Source organism: Scyliorhinus canicula, chromosome 5 (assembly GCF_902713615.1).
Source record: "Scyliorhinus canicula chromosome 5, sScyCan1.1, whole genome shotgun sequence".
In the NCBI taxonomy this organism is placed as follows: domain Eukaryota; kingdom Metazoa; phylum Chordata; class Chondrichthyes; order Carcharhiniformes; family Scyliorhinidae; genus Scyliorhinus; species Scyliorhinus canicula.
Window position 1 is genome coordinate 64335808 of NC_052150.1, and position 23862 is coordinate 64359669.

Below are 23862 nucleotides of genomic sequence, written 5' to 3' on the forward strand. Positions count from 1 at the left end.
TTAAAATTGCAAGCTGAATTTATAACATGTTTGCAGACGCTGTTCCATTTTGCTGTGAATTGCATGAGATGTTTGTGAAGCTGATTTGAGGTTGCTGCCAAATATTCAGAGCGACAACTATTATGGGCTGGTATAACTGACTGCAAATATGTTCTTCTCTTATCTCTTATTAACCGCCCCCCCCCCCCCCCCCCACCGAAGTTAAAAAGTTGCACAAGATAGGAACTGGACGTTTGATTTTCAAAAAGCAACCTGATATGTGAAACCTGCTCATAATAATGACCCAAGAACTGAAATCGAGACAACAAATAAAAGTATTTTATTCGCAAACTTTACCTTTTTTGGCAATACCATAACCTGAATAATTAAATTTGGAGTTTTTGTTTGTGCTCAGCAAATGCAAAGAAGCTCTTTGAAATGTATTGAATAATGTGATAAATTTATGCATTGTTTAATGTTTCGAAGGCAATAAAATATGTGGTGTGTTTTAACCAATGTCATACCATTTTAGCCATCCTGCTTCTGCCATCCTGTTGGATATTAGGGGTAAAACTATATTTTCTATATTAAATATATTTTTCAATTAGACAGGAATGTGTAAGCATGCACCTCCCAACGATATGAATGCCCATGCACCCTGGCACCATAACCCTCAAACCCTGTTTCCCAACATAAATGCTTAAATGTTCACATTTTTCTGTGACTGCAACTATGACCTTTATCTTTAAATTTTGCACAACTGGCGCTTTGACCATTTCACCTAATTCAAGTTTGCACATGCGATCAAGATAATCTTCCTAGTTTCCGAATCAAAATATTTTGACTACTGTTTCATCTAATGTGACATGGCAACGGTGAGTTCAAGTGCACAATGGAACACAATTCAGCAAAGAAAGTGTTGGCTGGGGAAGCAGCTTACTTTGTCCATACTATTTCCCCCAAAATACATTTTTTTCCAGTGTACTGTAAGTGCATGGCACTGTTATATACTGTCGCAGGTATGAGTTGCAGGTTATTTTCACTATCTAAATCAGCCGATGCGAAGAATATGGTTTGTGTAAACGCTCAGTTAATGCGATAGAACATTAAAATGGGAAATTGAAGCAGTACCACTTTGACTCAACATTAGATCATTCTACCTGTCCATAATGTAACCAGACACCACTCGTGAGTTACCTCTAAAAGAGCACATTTATTTCAGTGCACATATGTTTAACATATATTCTCGTATGTTTCAAAGCCAAAAAAGTTGTGCAATGGTGTAAACTTTTAATAAGTGTTGCTTGTGATCCATTGGCATAGCTTGACGGTAGCATAAATATTTTTTTTCCAAAAACTGGATTTTCGGGGAATTATATTTGCATGCTTTCAAGCAGGCTTCGTATTCCAACCCAAGATACCCACTTCTGTAAACTCTGGGATTGTAAACGTTACCGATATGTCTATTCTATAGTCCAGACGTGCTTTCCAACATGGACTTGAATAAATTACACAGCACTATTCAGTTAAAGAGCTCTTGAAATAGCTGCAGTTATTTTGTGAAACTTTTAAAACAGTGATGAAATATATAAAGTCTAATAAAAGACGGGCTGGGTTTGTGAATAGAACGTCTCAGAGTTAGTTTTCCTCTTCCTAGTCCATCAGCAGGCTTCAGAAAGAAAAGTCCATGCCATTTTGATTTGTTATGAACAAAACATTTTGTTTCCTGTTTTAGGAAATATTGAGAGGTCCTTATTAGTTTCTTGTTGGGGTAAGCCTGTGATCTGTCCTTTAATCATATTTGTAGGAGTTCCCAAAGAACGCCCCAGTGCCTCTGTGTCCAAGATAGCACCTTTGGTGCTGGCCCAGGAAACGGTGGTGTTGGTTAGTGCCTGGTTCAAAGTGCTGTGTCTGAGTAGGGGGTCGTGGAAAACCCCATCGACCCAATTCCTTAGGGTGGTCACTGGGGAATCTTGTCTATCCACTACGCTGGTGGGCATAGAGGCCAAGGGAGGCGAGGAGGAGATGGCCTGTTGGCGTCGTTTCAACATGCAAGATGGGTATTCAGTTTGGCTCAATGAAGTAGCGGTTTGAGCGAGGGACCAGATCCGAGGTTTGTTGTCAAGCAGCTGCTGACTATGCTGTTGCTGCTGGAAGCAAAACTTGGAGTCGCACCCTCTCTGTCTTCCTACCATTATGTCTTGCTCGGAACTCGCCATTACTCGCTTCAGACAGTCCTTGACCTTTTCAGAATGGCGATCTCCCGGTGTTGAAAGTGGTATCTTTAAAGAGACCTTCTTGCACTGGTCAGCCGGGCAATTGGAGACCCTGATCTGATTGTTGGCCATCTGTTGAAATGGGCCTTTCAATTCACACTCGTCACTTTCTGTCTCGATCCCATCAAAGTCATCGAGGTCACTCAGCTGGAGCTCTTTGTCTTCTTTGCATGTGGTATCTGTCAGAAACACAGTTTCAGAAATGTGAAGGTAAGTTTTGAAGTGCTTTCTAATAAATTCAAACCGGTTATCAAATACTTACATTGAACAAAAATGACTAGAAGTTGTAACCCTTTCACTCCTAATTGCTTCATTATTTTAAATATATATATATTCTTGAGTTCTGTTTTTCTAGCGACTTTTTCTTATATAATCGAGGCACATCATTGCACTATAAATTATGAAGCACATTATTTGGTGTGGATCTACGCTTATACATGTCTACCAGAAAGAATACAGCGAAAGCGAACCATCATTGTGTTTATCTTGCGGGCTTTTATCGTTTGCACTTTCATCTTCTTCCTCATCGTAAGGTTTCTTGTCATCGGTACATTTATTCCTGGGCGACCAGGTCATTTTATTCTCTTTCTTGAGTCTCCTCCTGGCGTTGGCGAACCAGGTGGAGACCTGGGTCAGGGTCATCTTGGTGATGATGGCCAGCATGATCTTCTCTCCTTTGGTCGGGTAAGGGTTCTTCCTGTGCTCCTGAAGCCAGGCTTTCAGAGTACTGGTCGTTTCCCGGGTTGCATTTTTACGCCTGGCGCCTGGGTCCACCGCACCATATCTAAGTTTGTTGAAGAAGAATTGAAAATTAATAAACGGCCGCCTATCATTATGCAGGCCCTATGCAGTTGTCTACTTTGAATTTGTCACAAGGGGTTCTGAACGTGGAATGCCATAATGTACTAGAGTATGCCATTTTATAAACTCAGTGTTTGGCCACTAACTCACAGATCAACGCAATAAAAATGTGCCAGGAATATTAAAAAACACAATGAAACTCGCCCACTCAACACAGTTATGCCATATAGAATCTCTGAAAACTAAGGCATTCGCATCACTGTCTTCCCTGATCTGCAGGTACAATCGCTGCTATTTTATTCTCTTCACATTTGGTCATGTCTTAAAAAATAAAGGTCGAGATGTTTGACTTGCTATAATCAATGAGCGGTATATTAAACATAAGTAACTCGCCTCTATGTGCAAAGATCATGGGCAGTGCACATTTACTTTCGCTTCACTTGTATCATTTATTTTAGCTGTAATGCCTGACAGTGGCGTGTGGGCTTTTGAAATATAATATTGATCCCCGTTGTGATAAAAATATATACGATTGAACGGGCGCCAGCTAAATTAAATGGAAGCATAAAATGCTAAGGCTACTGAAACATTGCTGGATGAGCGAGTGACAGAGACGATCGCGAGGAGGCAAAGAAAGGGCTTGAGGAGGAAATGTGGCTGCAGTCAGTCCGTCACATCTCTCCAGTTAGAGCATTTCCCTTTCGCTAAATCTGTCGAAGGGTTCTTGTCCATTCCACCTACCACTGCAACAATATGTTCGCCCAAATACCGTTCACTCTACAATCTTGCCCCTTCCTTCTAAGATAAAACAGTTACCAATGCGATAAAGCCACTCAGCTGCACTTCAATATTTAATGCACCTTAGCTGGGAAAAGGTCACACACAAGCAGTGGGCTTGAAGCGTTAAAGTGACTTAAGTGGTTTTTGACAATCTTGAAACTAATAACTGCATAGATACGCACACCATTAACATTTCCTGTATATACGGTACAGGCACCTCTGTGCAAAAGATAGTTTGAAAAGTGACAACGTTTAATCAAACTAAGAAACAAGTCACGAGCAATTCAAAACCCAAGCAGCCACCTTTCTTCTCGTTGCACGGCAATTGGATTTCGTGTTTTGATGCACTTTCCATGTAACTGTTCTGAAAGGCCAATTTGCTTTATTTTGGAAATCTCCAAGAAAACTGCAGGTTTTTAAAAAAAATATTGTGTATTTAAAATAATTCCAAAGTTTTACGTATACGTACATCTCTCACAAATGGCTGCTTGGTGTACGCGACCAATATTATATATAGTATTACTATGATCACAAGTGGACTGGACTAGGGTGATATTCTTGCGCACCTGTCATACTGATACTGTCCCAAGCTGGGATCGTATGGATAATAGGCAGCGGCCTGGGTGATCCCCGCATGCGCAGATCCTGCTGCATCCTTGGTGTCAAATGGACTCTGAAAGAGACATGTTGACACATCTTGACTTCATTACCAGCACTTTAATTTCATAGAAAACTCTGCGCTGATTGTTTTGATCAACAAGAAAAAACAGCGCCGGAAGAACACTTGGCAGCAAAACTATACAAACAATGGTATGCTACAATCAGATAAACATCAATAACACGAGGAACACCTGGCATTTCAGTACAGGTCAAGTTTTAATTGATGATTACATCAATATGTTTATTTTGTTCAAATCTAAGATCAACCTGAGACTAAGGTGTAAACGGTGTTAGAGAGGGGTGCTGAAACAGCTTATTTCGGGTTCTGACCACTTTAGTTGTTGAACTTCAATTTCTGTAATGCTTTTATTTGCTTGTTTTCAAATTGCTCATTCTATCAGGGAACTTCCTCTATCTGGGAATTGATCCATCATGCCACGTCCAGTTATAAATGGCACTTTTGTGGCAGCTGGTCTCATAACATAATTGAGCTATATTTTTCAGTACATAAAGGGGCTTGCGGGTCCGAAGCTGCTATTTGTCAAAATACATCAAATGCACTTTGCACAAATTCTTCAAAATGGTATAACCGTGTTCTAATTCTGAGTTATACATGTACATTGCTATATATATTTCCCAGGGTTATACATATGATAGTGAGGAATATGTCCTTCAGTTGTGAAATGCGAAATGTGAATTCATATATTACACACACACACATGGATTTTTAAGGTCTTAAGGCAGGTTTCAGGAAAACATTCAGTGTTCGGGAATAATAATAACAATTTTCATAAGCTACTAATAAACCATTGTCAGTACTTTTCCCACAGGGAATGTATTGTTTAGTAGTGGTGGAATGTTGCCCAATAGTTAATAGTGCGAGTTAACACTCAGGAATTTTCAATTTGACTTTAGGATCAAGTTACAATGCGGCATACGGTTAGTCTTTTAATACTGAACCCTTGCAATTTGCTAATGTTGGATGAAATACTTGTTCTGAGTCAAAGGGAAAAAAAACAATGATCAATCTAAATCAATGGGCTGATCTGATACTGAAACCTTCCATGATGAATCATGGGCAGTTTGCTTTTCCCAATGCTAATTGACGGTGATAATAATAGTGATCAGAGGATTACTTACCAGGGAATAGAAAGCAGAGGGTTCTGTCCCATAGGTGACATAGTTGCCATATCCCTGGTTGGTGGTGTACGGGCTCCCATACATTCCGAGGGCAGCAGCAGAGTTGAGCTCATGTCTGGCGGTGGCCAGCAACCTGCTCTCATACATGGGACAATAGACAGGGGTTTGAGCAGAAGCGGCAGCCCCTGAATCCACCAGCGTCCTGCCGCTTGACTCGCAGCACGTAGTCAGGGGACTGGTGGTCATCAGGAACTATATATAAAAAGACAAATAATAAACACAGATATAAATTGGGGGATCGTTCCTGCTGAATATCTCCACTGGGACTCCTTAATATCGCTCCTGTGCGAATATTCTGCTTCTCCCCCCACCTCCCCTTCCCCCATACAGAAAACACTTCTCTATAGATCAACTTCGCTCTTTCCAATTACGCATGCATTTATTATTATGGATAGTAAAGTTACGCCACGTCACATTTTATCTGTATTGATGTGAATTCGAGATCAGCGAGTGGGCAAAGCAATGTTGAAAAGCGGAAACGGCCACTAGCGATCAATTAGTCCCTGGAATGCGATCAAAGAAATTGAAGGATCGATATGACATACCTGAGGTGCTGATGTGTAGGGATATCCGAACTGAGGGTACGACATCGTCCAAGGTTCCCAACATTCAGAAAAGAGAGAGAGAGAGAGAGAGAGACGCCTGATCTCCACGCTATTGCAGCCTTGCTCGGTTTCACCGTACCAATTGATTGGCAAGCGCACAGGCTCCTAGATGCTCGATAGGGCGAAGGAAAACGGCACATTTAATTTATTTACATACAGCTTAAAACTTTACCCCCCTCCTCTCCGCCACACCCCCCCCCCCCAACTCCCCTTCCCTGAACATAACTAGGCTAGTTCAGCTATCTCGTTTTGCCAAGATGACTGGACGTTCCTGTGGCTTTGGAAAACGAGTGCAAAGGTGGGAAAAGACACAAAGATAGCGAGTCAGATAGAGAGAAAGTGTTCTGCCACTGAACTTAGTTAATATCAGTAGGCATGACGTCAGATAAAGCCAGCTTTAAAATGCCTCCAGCCTAACTCCAAGATACCTTCACGGTGGGGGAGAATAAAACACACACAAATGCTTCAAATATAAATGTGGAAGAACAGCCCCGAGTTAAGTGTAGCCTCAGTGTGAATTCCAAGGTAATTGAGCACAATATGGCATTGATACTAATTTAGCCACGACCATTGTTACAATCGTGTTACACTGTGCAAATGGCCGCTCAAAGTGCGCTCCCTGTTATTGGGTTAATAGTTGTTCGCTGATCGCGGGGGAAGGAGCTGAATTTAATTAGAAACATATTAATGAACAGCTGCAACTTGTGCTCCACCCTATTGTACCACAGTAATAGAGGGTAGGAAAAGTCAACAGTCAGTGCAACAGTGAGCTCCACAATATTTCAATGCACTCATACTCACTGCTGCACTCCTGAGCCCAGTAGTTAGTCAGTTAAACTAATATCCTGCCTGCAAAGGGAACAGATCAATTCTGGATATATTAGGTCACATATATGAGTTTTATATGCCAAGTGTGATGTTTCAAACAATGTATCTAACCATTAGACTCCAATAGGTAAGAGATGACGTATCCATTGAAAGAGCAATTGCCCAGGAAATACAAGATTTATGGAAAGCAATTTAATAACCGGCATATTTATACATTTTTACAAGACACTGTCGTGTTGGTGATTATGAAGCACTGAATTCTTCCTCTTAATTTTATAGAATAGAGGTAAAAGTTTCTCCCTGTGTGTGTGTGAATAATGTGTCACAGAGACTTGACACTGGCACTGAATAAACACGCGAACTTCAGCAGATTATTCACTAGATTCGTGTTTTTGTTTGTTGACACAAAAACGTTATGACCGAACTTATGTTACTGTCCTGGGTTAACACTGTGAATCGTGTTTCTCTCTCTTTAGCTGAGGATTTTATCTACCTGAACCTATCTGTGGGCACAGACATATAAGCAGAGACATGTCTGGCTTCTTGCAACAGATGAACGTGAAGAAACTCTCCCCCACCTTAAATCGTGCCTGGCTTTGGTGGTACTGTATAGCACATTTCTGTACAAACCCATGGTGTGTAGACTTGCTCGAATGTTCATGGGTTCAGACATGTGAATAGCCGCGGGGTCACACTCTAATTAATGATGATGTTCTACTATTCTCCCCAGCTGGAAGACTGCCTCCAAGAAACGAATCTGCCCGCTTTGACAGCTCGATAGTGGATGATTGATGACTATCCAGAGAACACAGTCTACATAATATAATATCTCCTGCATAATTGCTTCAATTTACAGATGAAAGTACGTGTCCTCAAATTGAGTTAGCCTTTGTAAAACAGTATTTTGACATATTAGGTTTTTTAAAAAAAAAATAATGAAAATTACCTGCATTTAAAAAATCCAAAGGGATCCGTGACCGTGCCTTTTCACAGTGTGGTGACACATGAAGTTGAATATTTCAAACTGTATAGATCGCTATCTTCCAATTAAATGTATAGGTGATCTGCAAGAAACTGAGAAGGTCATTACAAAGTTTGGAAATAACACCATCCTGGACGGAAATTAACTAACAAATGGCAGTTTCTTATACTATTCACTTTGCAGACGTGATAGGTTAGAGTATGAAAGTTTAAAAGCATTGATAGTGGGAACAGTAAATTCAACACGAACCCAGATATGTACTCTGATGAAATATCACACATTCCTCATTGTGAGAGTGTAATTTCTACAGGAGCACAATATTTTACCACTTGCACGCCTATCGCTGAATCGTTTTACTTGCAGACACTTTACCCTTCCCAAGGAGTCCTGATGTCATTGCCTACTTAAGTACCAGCGACAGAGGCCATTTGAGAATTGTAAATATAGGCAACGCACTCTTTAATTTCTCAATGAGCTTCACCATGTATATATTTGGTAATTATTTCAGATACTGTTGCCCAAAGTTCAGGTCTTTTGTCAATATATCTATCAGTGGACGTGGGACAATATTACTATTGCCCCACTAATATTTTTTTTTAACCCTGCGAGATCCGGCACAAAACTCAATAAGGCAAAATGTGACTATATCACATAATGACATATCCGGATGTAAAGTACATAATAATTGAATTACAACTTGAAGATGTTTGCAAAACTGATGGCGGGAATGGTTCATTTCAAATTACGAGGAAGCCAATATTTAAGGTTGTGCAAGGCAGAATGAGCGAGACAGGGAGAGAGAGCAAGAGGCGAGATTGCACGAGGCAGCAGCGAGAGCTCAATGTTTGCACAAATCTCTTGATGCCTCTTAAAGGTGATGGTCCTGGAAAAGATTCCAAGGTACCATCGGCTACTAAACTGCGCGCAAACCTATTGAACATTTATTATCAATGCACGAATGAGCACGCGGGATCCCAGTAATGGAACACATACGCGTTTCAGAGCGCAGGTCACCCGTGTCAAGTGGTTTCATATCAAACTGTTTTGGAGAGATGGCGAGATTTAGTGACACCTCCAGACACAAAAGGAGATAATAATTGAAATACAAAGCCAGAATGTTTGAAATCGGCTTCCAGATGTGTTCCGAGATCCAATGGGTACATTGAAGAATGATCAAAATAGATCAAAAATCCGCCTTTAACTTCATGTTGACTTTAACAGCGAACGTTTTGCAATAGCCAAAATAAGAATAAAACTATACTGAAAATCACCACCCCATCTTTGTAACATTATTAACACGAATATATAGGGAACTGTAGAATGAACACTTTATAAAGAATACACGCAGATTTCATTTTGATGTTTTAGTTATATACATCTGGAGCTCCATTTTAGACAAAATAAGCTCATTTAGAAAATCAGCGCATTTAATCCATTAATTAGGTAAAAATTTTGATGCAACTCGATGGCTCCAAGATTCCATTAAGAAACGATCACTTCAGCAAACTTGCTGAATCTCCTTGCTTTATGAATGTTGTTGGGGGAGCCCTGTGAAATATTTAGATAATCAGTATATGCATTTATACTAAAATAACACCCAGGGATCCCCGAAACAGAGTCAGAGTTCTTCATGTTGAGGATTTAAAGCAAACGTGACACTTGCTGACAAATAAAGTGAGCTGTACATGTTGTCCACTTAGGGCTGTGACACGGAGCTGAATACCAAGGCGAACTGTTAATGACTATTCCCTCACTCTTCCTGTCCTCCAGGACATCAGCTTCATCCCTGCAGTTAACACCGCCTCTGCTATTGCACATTCCCATTCCAAAAGGGTCGGCACAAAAATATGTTAAAAGGAGACAACACTGGCCAAAGTGGACAAGTTGGAGTAAACTTGCCGTTGAAAATCACCTGCTCCAAAATATAGAACATTATAGACCTTCAGAAGAATTTTTAAAAAATCTGGCCTTGCAAAGTCGCAAGGCCAGATTTAAAATAAAAGATTGGAATATTTGGCTAATGCACATTTTACAGCGAGAGTACAACAATTGACTTTCAATGAACACCATGTAGTGTAATCTCAGTTTTAATTCATGCCACACCAAGTTGAGCCTCATTCGTTCATAACTGGGACGAGCGCTTCCCAAAATCCAACCGATTTGCTACCTGAAGTCAAAGGTTAAGCTGTTGTTACACGGAACCTGATCCTTGTTTAAATGGATGATCTCCTGAAACGCCGAGATGGGTTGATGGGCATACCAATTGGACCTTCACATAGAACAGTTCAAATCAATTTGTCAGTATTCCCACATAAAACGTGCTTGCATTTTATTGCTTTAAATCTCAAAGTCTTAATAATACAGCTTCTTAGCAATTTAAAACATCTTTTCCCCAATGCTACACTTACACCATAGAGCGTCTCTGCTTTATTTCTGAAATGCAAAGACTACTTTGTGACAGATTAAGTTTTAAAAGGATTTATGTTTTTTTAAAAAAGTATTTGCACAAGCACCAGGCAACAGATAAACACGGCAAGGAGATGAATGGATGCCTCTCTTTTTTTGGTTACCTATTCCTTGCTCTGGGTTTAGCGATCGCACATCCCCAATGGCACGCAACTAACATCTGGAGGTAAACCTGAACGGTCGCTGTGGCCCATGTAGACGCTTTGTCGGTCTTACCAGTGATGTTTCCACAGAGAGCTGGTACAGCTATTTCCCCCTCCCGCCCTATCTGTTTCACAAGTGGGGAAATATTTGCAGCCCCTTGAGCTCCAGAAACACTCTAGTAAAACAGTGGCGTATTGAAGCTGCATAGCTGCATGTGTCACTCTCCTTAAAGATACAGCATTTCCTGAAGAGGAACTCCTGTGATCCGGATGAGGGACACATTACTGATTTAAAAAAAAAATCAAAATTCAGCTATCTGCAAAAAAAGTCCACAAACTGAATGTTTAAAAATGTTCCTGACAGGATGGGCTCACCAAATGAGACCCAGAAGTATCAAGCTTGTTATGGGCAGCACGGTAGCATAGTGGTTAGCACAATTGCTTCACAGCTCCAGGGTCCCAGGTTCGATTCCGGTCTTTGCGGAGTCTGTACGTTCTCCCCGTGTGTGCGTGGGTTTCCACCGGATGCTCCGGTTTCCTCCCACAAGTCCAAAGATGTGCAGGTTAGGTGGATTGGCAATGCTAAATTGCCCTTAGTGTCCAAAATTGCCCTTAGTGTTGGGTTATGGGGATAGGGTGGGGGTGTGGGATTGGGTAGGGTGCTCTTTCCAAAAGCTGGTACAGACTCGATGGGCCGAATGGCCTGCTTCTGCACTGTAAATTCTATGGTATTTTCCTTGATCCAAGCATCACAATAGAATAAAACTTTTTTGAGATTCACTGCCTACCCTTTTCGGAGACGCTTGCGCCAAAATAGCAAATGCGTTAAACAGGAATGCGTCCATGGCCCCTTTCTTGGTCTTCACGACGATGGCATTTAGACAATGTCGATCAATACATTATAGTCAAGATATTCATTCATGATTCAAACAGCGCTGGGGTTTACCTTCGCAGCTATCCTGTCAATATCTCATCTCATAACTGTCTGGACCGGCGGCAATCTGATCATTAAGCCTAATTTATGGAGAATGTGTCTTTTTTAAAAAAAACCCTTAAATGTCAACCCGAAGATAACTTTACACCGATGCTTTTAGTTACATTTATCGTTAATCACTAAAGCGATTGGATTAACTTTGGCAGGCGATGTTGATTTTCTGAAGGTTTTATTGTATCAACTCTTGTGCTTACTTTTCAAGGCAATTCCTACGATATTGCTGTTAGGTATACAAGCCCATCTGGGGAGAATAATATTGACTATATTAAAAAAAACATAGTTAAATCTATAATACTATTTAAAATAATATTACACATGGTTGGTTTGCAATCACTGTCTTTGCTACCAGATTGTGACAGGTTGCATATGCTCGCTATTAGCAGCAGAATGCAGCGAGTAGCAGTGTGGATATATGCAAAGCAGTTACATCATGGCTATGCCGCCATTCAGCTATGGCCAATGTCAGGTATTTTATTCCCATGTAAATTATTAGACTGTGTGAATCGCCCCCTCTTCCTGTTACACCCACTGTCGCTGGCACACTCCATGCAATTGATGATAGAAAGATGATGTTCATGTTCATTCGGTCTAATACATTTGGCTCATTTGTATAATCTTCATCAAATGAGGTTCCATCGTTTAAAACAAACAGTACATGCAACGCATCTTCGACGCATCAACTGATATCCATCTCGCCTGAATCTAACTTTCTTGAATATCATGAAGGTTATAGTTCTGCAAATATTCAAACAGAATAGACCTTTCCTCGCAGAATCACTTCTGTTGTTTGCACACCTTACCCAGTTTACATTATATGTGTTTTAAATATCTTACAAATTAAAATCACGGCCAATTTTGATTGAAGCGTTTAAAGAGTGCAGATGATGCAGAATGGTCAGTCCAACTTCGCGCGTGAAAGATTACTGGGAACACTATAAAGAAAAAAAAATCCAAAATCTCTCTTTAGCATCACTTTTGAATTACATGACATGGTCATTATTACATGGAAAGTTATATGGTTTAGTTGCTTAGTTGGTGGATACAAATTCCAGATCACAGAAATAAATGGGGGGGGGGGGGGGGAGGGGGCAAAGGAAGATAGCTTCATTAAGATGCAAGCACAGAGCGCACATGCATTAGAAAACACGATTTATACATCGGTGATTGATACTTGTTAATACGCTCCCATATCCTAAAGCTGTGAAAATTGCATTGAATGGTCACAGCTAATGTAGAGAAACACGTTCCTAAACTTACAATGATAGATCTATATTGTAAAACAACCTGGTGCTATCCTTGTATTGGGTCTGTTAAAGGTAAATGATTCCGTACAGTAAAATACCAACCTGTCCAAATAAATAAGAAGATAAGAAGGACGAAATGGCATTTGTTGGCTGATGTTAAGAAAAATAGTTGTACTTTAAGTAGTAAATTCTACAGTCACACTCTACTGCTAGCACTTACACAACTTTAAAATATTATAATTGAGTTTGCAAAAGAAATACTTTTGATAAGAACTGATGTTTTCTGAAATATTCTCACTAATTGAATAAATGAATGGATAATAATAAAAATAAAACAGACAACAGCATCCTGGTCAAAAGCGTAGGACTAGGAAATCTTTCACTGTTTAATGCGACATGTGTTTTATAGAGCATGGAACCACTAGGTTGACACAAAACAACACCCGGTATCACATATGGTCACTTGCTTGGCACACATGATTGTCAAGGTGCATAAAGACACCTTTAACAAATATACATGCAAAGGGATTTTTTAAATTGTTAACATCCAAAGTGTTTGTTGAATGGTTGTGCAGGAAGTTGGAACTTGACAGACTTCATATCAATTCAAATAATTGGGCCTAGTTTGCTATGTTTCAGTGCTTTCTTTCTTACTCTGATAGAGTGATCCCAAATGTAATTACAATCTGATTGAATGAACCAACTGTCGCATCCATGCTGTGCAGCCAGCGCCTGGGTTCACTAACTCTGCAACATTTGCATGATGGTTAGTTTAATTACAAGCTCTGTCTGATTTGCACATGTTCAATAAATTCTGCACAGGAGTTAATACCTCATCTGTGAGTAGTGGAGTGTTGCTATAACATCCATGGAGTAACATCTCAATCAGGATGTTCCCACCATGATACCCCCATGATTGAAGGACGTGACAATCAGCCATACCGTACACCCACTGCTTTACAGACGTTGTACCGATTAGCCAGCTGATATGATTGCCTTCAATACCTCTGAGCTAGTCTTCACAAACAACTCCAGATCCCCGAGTCACAAACCCCTCCAGATCCCCGAGTCAATTGACACCATAGACCCCTTGGGCCAATTCATCCTCCCTCCATGTCAAGCCTCACTAACCACCTTTCTCTCACATTGTCTAGTCATTTGGTGTTGTCCTCCCTTAGGGCCAATTGCTCCAAATTGGTTTCCTGATCAGCAGTGGCCCTAGGATTAATCATTCTGAATCAAATGGCTTCTGGGGAAGTCAAGCACTTCAAGCAGTGGGGAGATACAGTGGCTATTCAATCATATCCACTATAGAATTCAGCACCACAAATTAACTGGACTTGGAAATGTTTACAATAATGATTTGGATTTAGGAAAAGTACATCAATATCATAAAAAGCCATATTATACAAAACTGGAGGATAAATGCAACATCATACATGAAGACATTAGAAAACTTGTTGACTGGGCAGTTGAGTGGAAAATTAACATCAACATAGATAAACGTGAGGTGATGCATCATTGAATGGAAAATAGAAATATCACCTGCACCATGGAAAATAAGAAACTGAATGCGAAAGAAGAGTAAAGGGATTTAGAGATATAGGTGAACAAATCGTTAAAAGCAGCATTGCAGGTCAGCTAAACAATTAGAAATGCTAAGAAAATGGTGGGATTAAGTTTGAGGAGTATAGGTTTCAAAAGTTGGGAAGTTTTGTTAAACTTGTATCGGAGTCTGGTCAAGTTCCACTTAGAGAACTGTGTACAGTTCTAGTCTCCTTACTTTAGAACATAGAACATAGAACACTACAGCGCAGTACGGGCCCTTCGGCCCTCGATGTTGCTCCGACCTGTGAAACCATCTGAAGCCTATCTGACCTACACTATTCCATTTTCATCCATATGTCTATCCAGTGACCACTTAAATGCCCTTAAAGTTGGCGAGTCTACTACTGTTGCAGGCAGGGCGTTCCACACCCCTACTACTCTCTGAGTAAAGAAACTGCCTCTGATATCTGTCCTATATATATCACCCCTCAATTTAAAGCTATGTCCCCTCGTGTTGGTCATCACCATCCGAGGAAAAAGACTCTCACTGTCCACCCTATCTAACCCTCTGACTATCTTATATGCCTCTATTAAGTCACCTCTCAGCCTTCTCCTCTCTAACGAAAACAACCTCAATTCCCTGAGCCTTTCCTCATAAGACCTTCCCTCCATACCAGGCAACATCCTAGTAAATCTCCTCTGAACCCTTTCCAAAGCTTCCACATCCTTCCTATAATGTGGTGACCAGAACTGCACGCAGTACTCCAGGTGCGGCCGCACCAGAGTTATGTACAGCTGCAGCATGACCTTGTGGTTCCGAAACTCAATCCCCCTGCTTATAAAGGCTAGCACACCATATGCCTTCTTATCAGCCCTATTAACCTGGGTGGCAACTTTCAGGGATTTATGTACCTGGATGCCGAGATCTCTCTGTTCATCTACACTACCAAGAATCTTGCCATTAGCCCAGTACTCTGCATTCCTGTTACTCCTTCCAAAGTGAACCACCTCACGCTTTTCCGCATTAAACTCCATCTGCCACCTCTCAGCCCAGCTCTGCAGCTTATCTATGTCCCTCTGTATCCTATAACATCCTTCAGCACTATCCACAGCTCCACCGACCTTCGTGTCATCTGCAAATTTACTAACCCATCCTTCTACACCCTCTTCCAGGTCATTTATAAAAATGACAAACAGCAGTGGCCCCAAAACAGATCCTTGCGGTACACCACTGGTAACTGAACTCCAGGATGAACATTTGCCATCAACCACCACCCTCTGTCTTCTTTCAGCTAGCCAATTACTGATCCAAACCGCTAAATCACCTTCAATTCCATACTTCCTTATTTTCTGCAATAGCCTACCGTGGGGAACCTTATCAAACGCCTTACTGAAATCCATATACACCACATCATATACCCTGATCCACCTCAATAAAACTCAATAAGGTTTGTGAGGCATGACCTACCCTTCACAAAACCGTGTTGACTATCGCTAATCAACTTGTTCTTTTCAAGATGATTATAAACCCTATCTCTTATAACCTTTTCCAACATTTTACCACAACCGAAGTAAGGCTCACAGGTCTATAATTACCAGGGTTGTCTCTACTCCCCTTCTTGAACAAGGGGACAACATTTGCTATCCTCCAGTCTTCCGGCACTATTCCTGTCGACAAAGACGACATAAAGATCAAGGACAAAGGCTCTGCAATCTCCTCCCTGGCTTCCCAGAGAATCCTAGGATAAATCCCATCTGGCCCAGGGGACTTGTCTATTTTTACATTTTCTAAAATTGCTAACACCTCCTCCTTTTGAACCTCAATTCCATCTAGCCTGGTCGACTGAACCTGAGTGTTCTCCTCGACAACATTGTCTTTCTCCAGTGTAAACACTGACGAAAAATATCCATTTAACGCTGGAGCTGTTCCTTGAAAAAGCTCCACATTTCGATTGTACCCATCCCCTGCAGTTTCCTTCCCCATCCTATACATCCTAAATCTTGCTGAATCGCATCATAATTGCCTTTCCCCCAGCTATAATTCTTGCCTTGCGGTACATACCTATCCCTGCCCATTGCTAAAGTAAACATAACCGAGTTGTGATCACTATCACCAAAGTGCTCACCTACATCTAAATCTAACACCTGGCCGGGTTCATTACCCAGTACCAAATCCAATGTGGCCTCGCCCCTTGTTGGCCTGTCTACATACTGTGTCAGAAAACCCTCCTGCACACACTGCACAAAAACTGACCCATCTATAGTACTCGAACTATAGTATTTCCAGTCAATATTTGGAAAGTTAAAGTCCCCCATAACTGGAGCAAATCAAAAAAAGCTTTACAAGGAAGATGTGCAATCAGGAAAGATTAAAGAGGTATGGACTTTCTTTAATAGAAAAGAGATGACTTAGAAGAGGCCTGAAAGAGGTTTATAAAATTATTAATAGATCGGATAGGGTAGATTTGGAGGGAATGTTTCCACTTGTGGAAGAATCCAAAACTAGGGACCAAAAATACAAAATAGTTACTGCTGAATCAAATAGAAAAATAAGGCAAAATATCTGTACTCAAAATCAGTTAGAAAGTGGAGAGTGAAACTTACTGCTGGAGGAAGAGTTGAGGCAGATAGCTTAGATGCAAACAAGACAGTGTGGCAGAGTTACCCTTTAAGGAGGCAAGGTCTCGAAGGATCAATCGGGTCGGAACGTGCAAATCTTGGGGCTGTCTGCAAGCTTTACTGTTAGGAATTTGGAGTCATTGATTACAGGAGCCTTTATCTCACTCTCTGTAAATATTTATTTGCCTCAGTGAACCATTTATTCATTAATCTACTAGGTGGTCACCAGTCTTTCAAAATGTTAGAACAAGCAAATGGGAGACATGAAGTAAAAAGGTTGAAAGATTGAGATGAAGTTGATGACTCACAAGGACAGGTTAGTTGGGTTGAATGGCCTGTTTCTTTGCTGCATATTCTACATAATTCTGTGCAAAATGTATTGAATTTAAAATGACATGGACACAAATATATAACATTGCACTGCTATATTGTCTCCACTTACCCCATTTCACTTGCAGTATCATTAAAATACCCCACTGGGTACACTATAACAGTATTAGTGAACTTGAAAAGGTTAGGGTGAGGGCAGCATGGTGGCGCAGTGGTAGCACTTCAGTCTCCGGCGCCGAGGTCCCAGGTTCGATCCCGGCTCTGGGTCACTGTCGGGGTGGAGTTTCCACAATCTCTCCATGTTTGCGTGGGTTTCACCCCCACAACCCAAGATGTGCCATGTAGGTGGATTAAACACACTAAATTGGCCCCTTAATTGGAAAAAATGAATTAGGTACTCTAAATTAAAAAAAAAGAAAAGGTCAGGGCTGGAGAAAGAGGCGGATGAAGGAATGTATGCGTCTGCAATATTGTATGAGTGCACAAATGACACATTCTCAAAAGGCAATTATGAGAAGAGAGAGGGCAATGAATTAATTCCTTTAGATGCTCTTTATTTTCTGTCCTTCAAAATCTCTTAATTTCAAGGAATTTGCTCTTCAGCTTTCCATGATTAAACCAGATTGGACATGACTAACCTCACAACTGTAATTTAGAAATCAGCAATGTTGTAAAACAAGTTTGTAAGTGGGCTTTTATTTGAAATTCCATCTCACCTGTAAAGTTAGAGTTAACAAGAGAGTATTTTAATCAGTTTACTTATGATCTGGAAGCAGCACCATAAGTAAAATGTTTCAATTTCTTTGAAACATCTTTGGAATGTGTAATTAAGAATGTTTGAACATAACTTTCAAACACTTGCATCTATTATAAATGGATCAATTATAATTTTCTGGAATAAAAAAAAAGTGGCCCATGTGACCTAATGACCCTTGACCTGTCATATAGCCAAATACAAAAAAGATAAAGGGGAGCTGCAGCAGAAGGGTGAACAGAGAAGGCATATAAATTTACAAGGAGTTGTGTGCAACACAGTCAAACAGGACAGAAACAGCAATTGTCAATTGGACAATTTTACTGCTCCTGCTTCAGTTTTGCCAGAGCGTGCCAGAATGTTCAATGGACTATGATGGAGTTTATTGAAGGGATGAATAAAGGAGTCTCTGGGAATTCTGTGCCTTGAAGATTACCATAAACCTAGAGAAACAAGTTCTGCAAGTTTGTGCCATTTGGGTGATAAATGTCTCCAAGGACCTTGAATGTAATATGTCTGCTAGTCGGTGCGACTCATGGTAAAAATCAAATGAGTAGGTAAGTGAGAGGTATGTATCAAGGCCGAGTTAGATAGCTTTGGAACTGCACATGGTGCAACATCTCTCCGGAGCCTGCTGCAGGTGCTTGTTGTTGTGTAAGACATATTTGTTGTATCGACTATTTAAAGCAAAATTTATCTTTTTATTGAAAGTATCATTTAGCTTTTAATTAATTGGTTCTGATTCAAGTAAAAGTTACATCATTCTTCATTTGGGATTTTTTGGTAAATTATTTTGGTTATGGTTCTCCCATGTGAATGTTCAGATCCTGTTAAGAGTATAACCGTTTTAATGTAGTTAATTAATAAGATCCACAACACAACTGAACTAACAGTACATCAGCTCCTTTATATGTGAATGGAGTGTTGTGCATTAATGTATTTAAGTGCATTGCTCCTTCTAAGAACATATTGTGCTACATGTTTAATGGAAATGTAAATACATACTCCCCAAGTGCAGATGTTGATGAGCAGAAGAAACCATGGGATGATTTAAGCAGAACATGCTGTGGGTGAAATTGGAAAGATAACAGCATGCTGGCATAACCTGGGCAGAGGGAATGATCCTTGTTCTGGAGTGGGTAGCCTGAGAAAGACTTGATCTTGGGCCTCAGTTAAATTAAGTCAAAGAGCAGCAAATATTTACTGCATGTCCAGGGAAGTTTACTTGTGAAGGGGATTAAAATTTTGGTCTGATGTGTTACCAGCAATGGTCCTCATGTGGGAAGGTGGGGGAGGTGTTTGGATAAGGAGACAAGTGAGGGTGGAAATGGCCTTTGGTACTGCTGTGGTTCCAGGAGGAGCACCTGTGCCTACTTCTTGTATTTAAACAATGGTCCATATTTTCAAAAAGGATTGTTAGTTAGGTATCATCTACTTAGTTATCATGAAAGTAGCAGCAGCATTAGATAGCCTGTTCATGGCAGCTTAATTTAAATAAGGGACCCTGGAACAGAGACCAGACCTTTTATTTGCAGATGTAAAGAATCTAGTCCAGATTCAGGGCTGGGTTCTGGTCATTTATACTTCAGCCTTTATCAAAATGGCCGGCAGTGCACTTTCAGCATGAAATGTGTATGGCATCGGACTTACTGAGCTCTTACATTGGATATATGGCACAGAAAGATGAAATTTAGCCCAATTTTTCTGTGCCATCATTTATACTGCCATTGAGCCTCTTCCATTCTTTCTGCATTTAAATCTATCATCATAACCAGGTACTTTCTTCTCCCTCATATTCATTGTCCCTATCTGCTTCAAGAGGGCGACCATCAGCACGGTAGCATTGTGGATAGCACAATTGCTTCACAGCTCCAGGGTCCCAGGCTCGATTCCGGCTTGGGTCACTGTTTGTGCGGAGTCTGCACATCCTCCCCGTGTGTGCCTTGGTTTCCTCCGGGTGCTCCGGTTTCCTCCCACAGTCCAAAGATGTGCAGGTTAGGTGGATTGGCCATGATAAATTGCCCTTAGTGTCCAAAATTGCCCTTAGTGTTGGGTGGGGTTGCTGGGTTATGGGGATAGGGTGGAGGTGTGGATTTGGGTAGGGTGCTCTTTCCAAGAGCTGGTGCAGACTCGATGGGCCGAATGGCCTCCTTCTGCACTGTAAATTCTATGATAATCTATGATAATCAGCATTGTACCGAAGAAAAGCCAAGCAGCGTGCCTTAATGACTATTGTCCAGTGGCTCTGACATCCATCATTATGAAGTGCTTCGAAAGATTAGTCATGGCACAAATCAGCTCCAGCCTCCTGGATTGCCTTGATCCACTACAGTTCGCCTACCACTGCAACAGGTCCACAGCAGACACCATCTCCTTGGCCCTCCACTCAACCCTGGAACACCTAGATAACAAAGACACCTATGTCAGACTCCTATTTATTAACTACAGATCAGCGTTCAACACCATTATTTCTACGAATCTAATCTCCAAACTCTGTGGCCAGGGCCTCGGTTCCTCCCTCTGGATCCTGAACTTCCTAACCCACAGGCCACAATCAGTAAGGATAGGTAATAACACCTCCTCCATGATCATCTTCAACACCGGTGCCCCACAAGGCTGTGTCCTCAGCCCCCTACTATACTCTTTATACACCTATGACTGTGTGGCCAAATTCCCCTCCAACTTGATTTTCAAATTTGCTGATGACACCACAGTAATGGGTCGGATTTCAAACAATGATGAGACAGAGTACAGGAATGAGATAGAGAATCTGGTGAACTGGTGCAACGACAATAATCTCTCCCTCAATGTCAACAAAATGCAGGCGATTGCCAAGACTTTAGGAAGTGTAGTGGAAACGTGTCCCTGTCTACATCAATGGGAATGAAGTAGAAAGGGATTTTAGGTGTCCAGATCACACCAACCTGTCCTGGACCCCCATGCTGACATTATAGTTAAGAAAGCCCACCAACGACTCTACTTTCTCAGAAGACTAAGGAAATTTGGCATGTCAGCTGCGACTCTCACCAACCTTTACAGATGCACCATAGAGAGCATTCTTTCTGGTTGTACCACAGCTTGGAATGGATCCTGCTCTGCTCAAGACCGCAGGAAACTACAAAAGGTTGTGATTGTAGCCCAATCCACCACGCAAACCAGCCTCCCATCCATTGACTCAGTCCACAATCGTACTGCCTCGGAAAGGCAGGCCAGCATAATTAAGGACCCCACGCACCCCGGACATACTCACTTCCACCTTCTTCCGTCAGAAAAAGATACAAAAGTTTGAGGTGACGTACCAACCGACTCAAGAACAGCTTCTTCCCTCCTGCCATCAGACTTTTGAATGGACCTACCTCGTATTAAGTTGATCTTTTCTCCACACCTTGCTATAACTGTAACATTAAATTCTGCAGTCTCTCCTTCCTTCCCCATGTACGGTATGCATTGTTTGTACAGCATGCAAGAAACAATAGTTTTCACTGTATATTATAAATGTGACCATAATAAATCAAATCAAATCAAAAATCATTCTTCTCCAGCTTACTCTTAAATGTATCAAAAATAGTTGATTCACCCACTTTCTGTGGCAGCAAGTTCTATATTCTCTCTGTATCCACTGTATCAAAACTTTTCATCATTGCAAATATCTCTATTAGGTCTTACTTTTTCAAGTGAAAAGTGACCTCACCTAGCCATCCTTTCCATTTTGTAAACCCATGCATTTGTAAATGGTCTCTGCTCTCTCCAATGCCTCTATGGTGATCGGGACTAAATGTAATATGTTAAATGTTGTCTAAACAAGTTTCAGTTTTTACTTCAATTTTATCCCTTTAGAAATAGAGCCTCATACATGTGTTTTTTTTTAAATCACACTTTTATTATCAACCATAGCTGAATGCATCTCATGCAAATAAGCAGGCACTGATGCACAACTATTCAATTTGGACAATCCAAACATAAGCAGTTGTTCAAAGGAAAATGATTTAAAGCATTAATCTGTAGAATAGTCTCAAAGTAAATCGAGAAGAAAAGCTCAAATTACAACAAAGTGGGGAATGACCAGTTTCATCATTTCCTATCAGATTTAGGAAGAAAAGACTGACAGCTTCACTGACAGTGTCAGGTAACAATTGAGAACTGACTCAAAGTGGTGAATGGATTTACACATAATGCTCAGACAGAGATGGATTGAACTTATGAAAGGTGTAGCAAGATATTTCAGGGAAAACAGAAGTCTTTAATATTATTTAAAACAAACAGATTCAAACAAAAAATATTCCATTGGAATATCTCCAAATTTATATATGACAACACAAACTGCATGCAGCTTTTAAAGTCAAGAACTGTCACTAAGAATTCGTTCTTGTTTTGGAGAAGGTAAGCAGTAGATTTTGAAATTTCTGTTGGAACATTAATAGAAGTGTTATCAGAGGGAAAACAATAGGCTGGAATTCTCCGGTCATTGTGATTCAATTTTCCCACTGGCAGCGCACCCCTACCAGCCGAATTTATGGCGGTGTCGAGTGGTTAAAATGGAAAATCCTAAATCCCCACGTCCGCCGGAAAACGGGCGAGAATCATTCCAGACCTTTTCCTTGAAGGTCCAGGGTGATTCTCCATTTTCCAGGGGACTAGCAGAGCCCCAATGTGTGTCCCGCAGCTCTGGCGGCAGCAAGCGGGTCCGCGCATTTGTGCGGCAGCCCACCTTGGCGTGGGCGCCGTCGACATGGTGGAGCCATACAGCGGGCCCACGTGGAGGAAGGTAGATCCATCCCAGATCATGATGGCCCCTGATCGCGGGCCTGGCCACCGCTGAGGCACCCCCCCCCCCCTCAGTTAGATACCCCCCGCCCACACCAGGACCGCCACCGCGGCCGCGGGTCCCAGCTCCCGCCGGGCAGTACCACATGTAAACCACGCCGGCGGGTGTTCGGCCGGCCGACTACGGAGAATCGCCCCGACCGCCTGTTCCAATGGCCCCCGACCGGCGCTGCATCGACCGCCCATGTGGGACTGGCCGCAGAGAATCGTGGAAGCGCCGTCGGCGTGAATGGCTATTCTCTGCCCTCGCGATTCTGGCGCAGAGGGTCAGAGAATCATGGTTCCTATTGCTAATCGGTGTGAAGATGGAATTGCCCTGCCAGTGAATGGTGCATGGCCAAGGAGCACATGTCTGGTGGATCGGAGAATCCCACCCAATGTTGTCCTGTATCTGTTATGCATGTGTTAATTCAATGTCACAACTTGAGAAAAATAGTCACAATTGAGTTATAAAAATGGATGAAAAATATTTTTCAATGTACTCTGTAAGCTCCACATTCCTAATTTTGATTCAATCCCTAATCTATACTGGGAATAAGTAACAACATTTATGACAAATAAAAATGTATGCTACCATAATCTGGAGTTCTTGACCCAAGTGACCACATTGGTGCTAATTTTGGCAGAAAGGGTTATCGATTGAAGTGGTAGTAACGTTACTTCCACAGAAGGATCATAATTTTCTTTATTGGCTCCGACATTAAAATTTGTGGCAAGATTTATTTCTTTTTAACAATGTATAGAACATTAAAATGTTTCCTTGGCAACATCATCTGAAAGTTCCAATTGTAAGCTATCAACTCTCAGCTCTATCTCACCACATCTCTTT

At 41.2% G+C, this 23862-nt stretch overlaps 1 protein-coding gene and 1 long non-coding RNA gene across 6 annotated transcripts; one reads left to right on the plus strand and one right to left on the minus strand.

The window, feature by feature from the left end:
* Positions 1-342: 342 nt before the first annotated feature.
* On the minus strand, positions 343-8454 carry irx4b (iroquois homeobox 4b). Of its 4 annotated transcripts, none has more exons than XM_038797180.1 (6): positions 8076-8454; positions 6242-6406; positions 5637-5888; positions 4403-4509; positions 2726-3039; positions 343-2434 (listed from the first exon to the last, which is right to left on the minus strand). In XM_038797180.1, exons 1-6 carry the CDS (start codon positions 8079-8081, stop codon positions 1683-1685), a joined length of 1596 nt encoding a protein of 531 aa, XP_038653108.1. In that variant the 5' UTR covers positions 8082-8454; the 3' UTR covers positions 343-1682. The 4 variants fall into 4 exon arrangements, with proteins under 4 accessions (XP_038653108.1, XP_038653110.1, XP_038653109.1 ...); XM_038797182.1 differs by lacking the exon at positions 8076-8454 and adding an exon at positions 6730-6933; XM_038797181.1 differs by lacking the exon at positions 8076-8454 and adding an exon at positions 6730-6933 and having other exon boundaries at positions 6242-6413.
* On the plus strand, positions 4302-17438 carry LOC119966032. Of its 2 annotated transcripts, XR_005460662.1 has the most exons (4): positions 4302-4646; positions 7606-7764; positions 7860-7991; positions 17344-17438. It is a non-coding gene; the product is annotated as an uncharacterized LOC119966032 (long non-coding RNA). The 2 variants fall into 2 exon arrangements; XR_005460661.1 differs by having other exon boundaries at positions 7606-7991.
* Positions 17439-23862: the final 6424 nt, after the last annotated feature.

What these genes read in the sequence shown, in the direction of transcription:
- irx4b (XM_038797180.1), bottom strand. An exon ending in CCTACACATCAGCACCTCAG is followed by an intron (nt 5,889 to 6,241) that starts GTATGTCATATC and finishes TTTTATATATAG; the next exon opens with TTCCTGATGACCACCAGTCC. An exon ending in GGACAGTATCAGTATGACAG is followed by an intron (nt 3,040 to 4,402) that starts GTGCGCAAGAAT and finishes CAACAAACTTAG; the next exon opens with ATATGGTGCGGTGGACCCAG.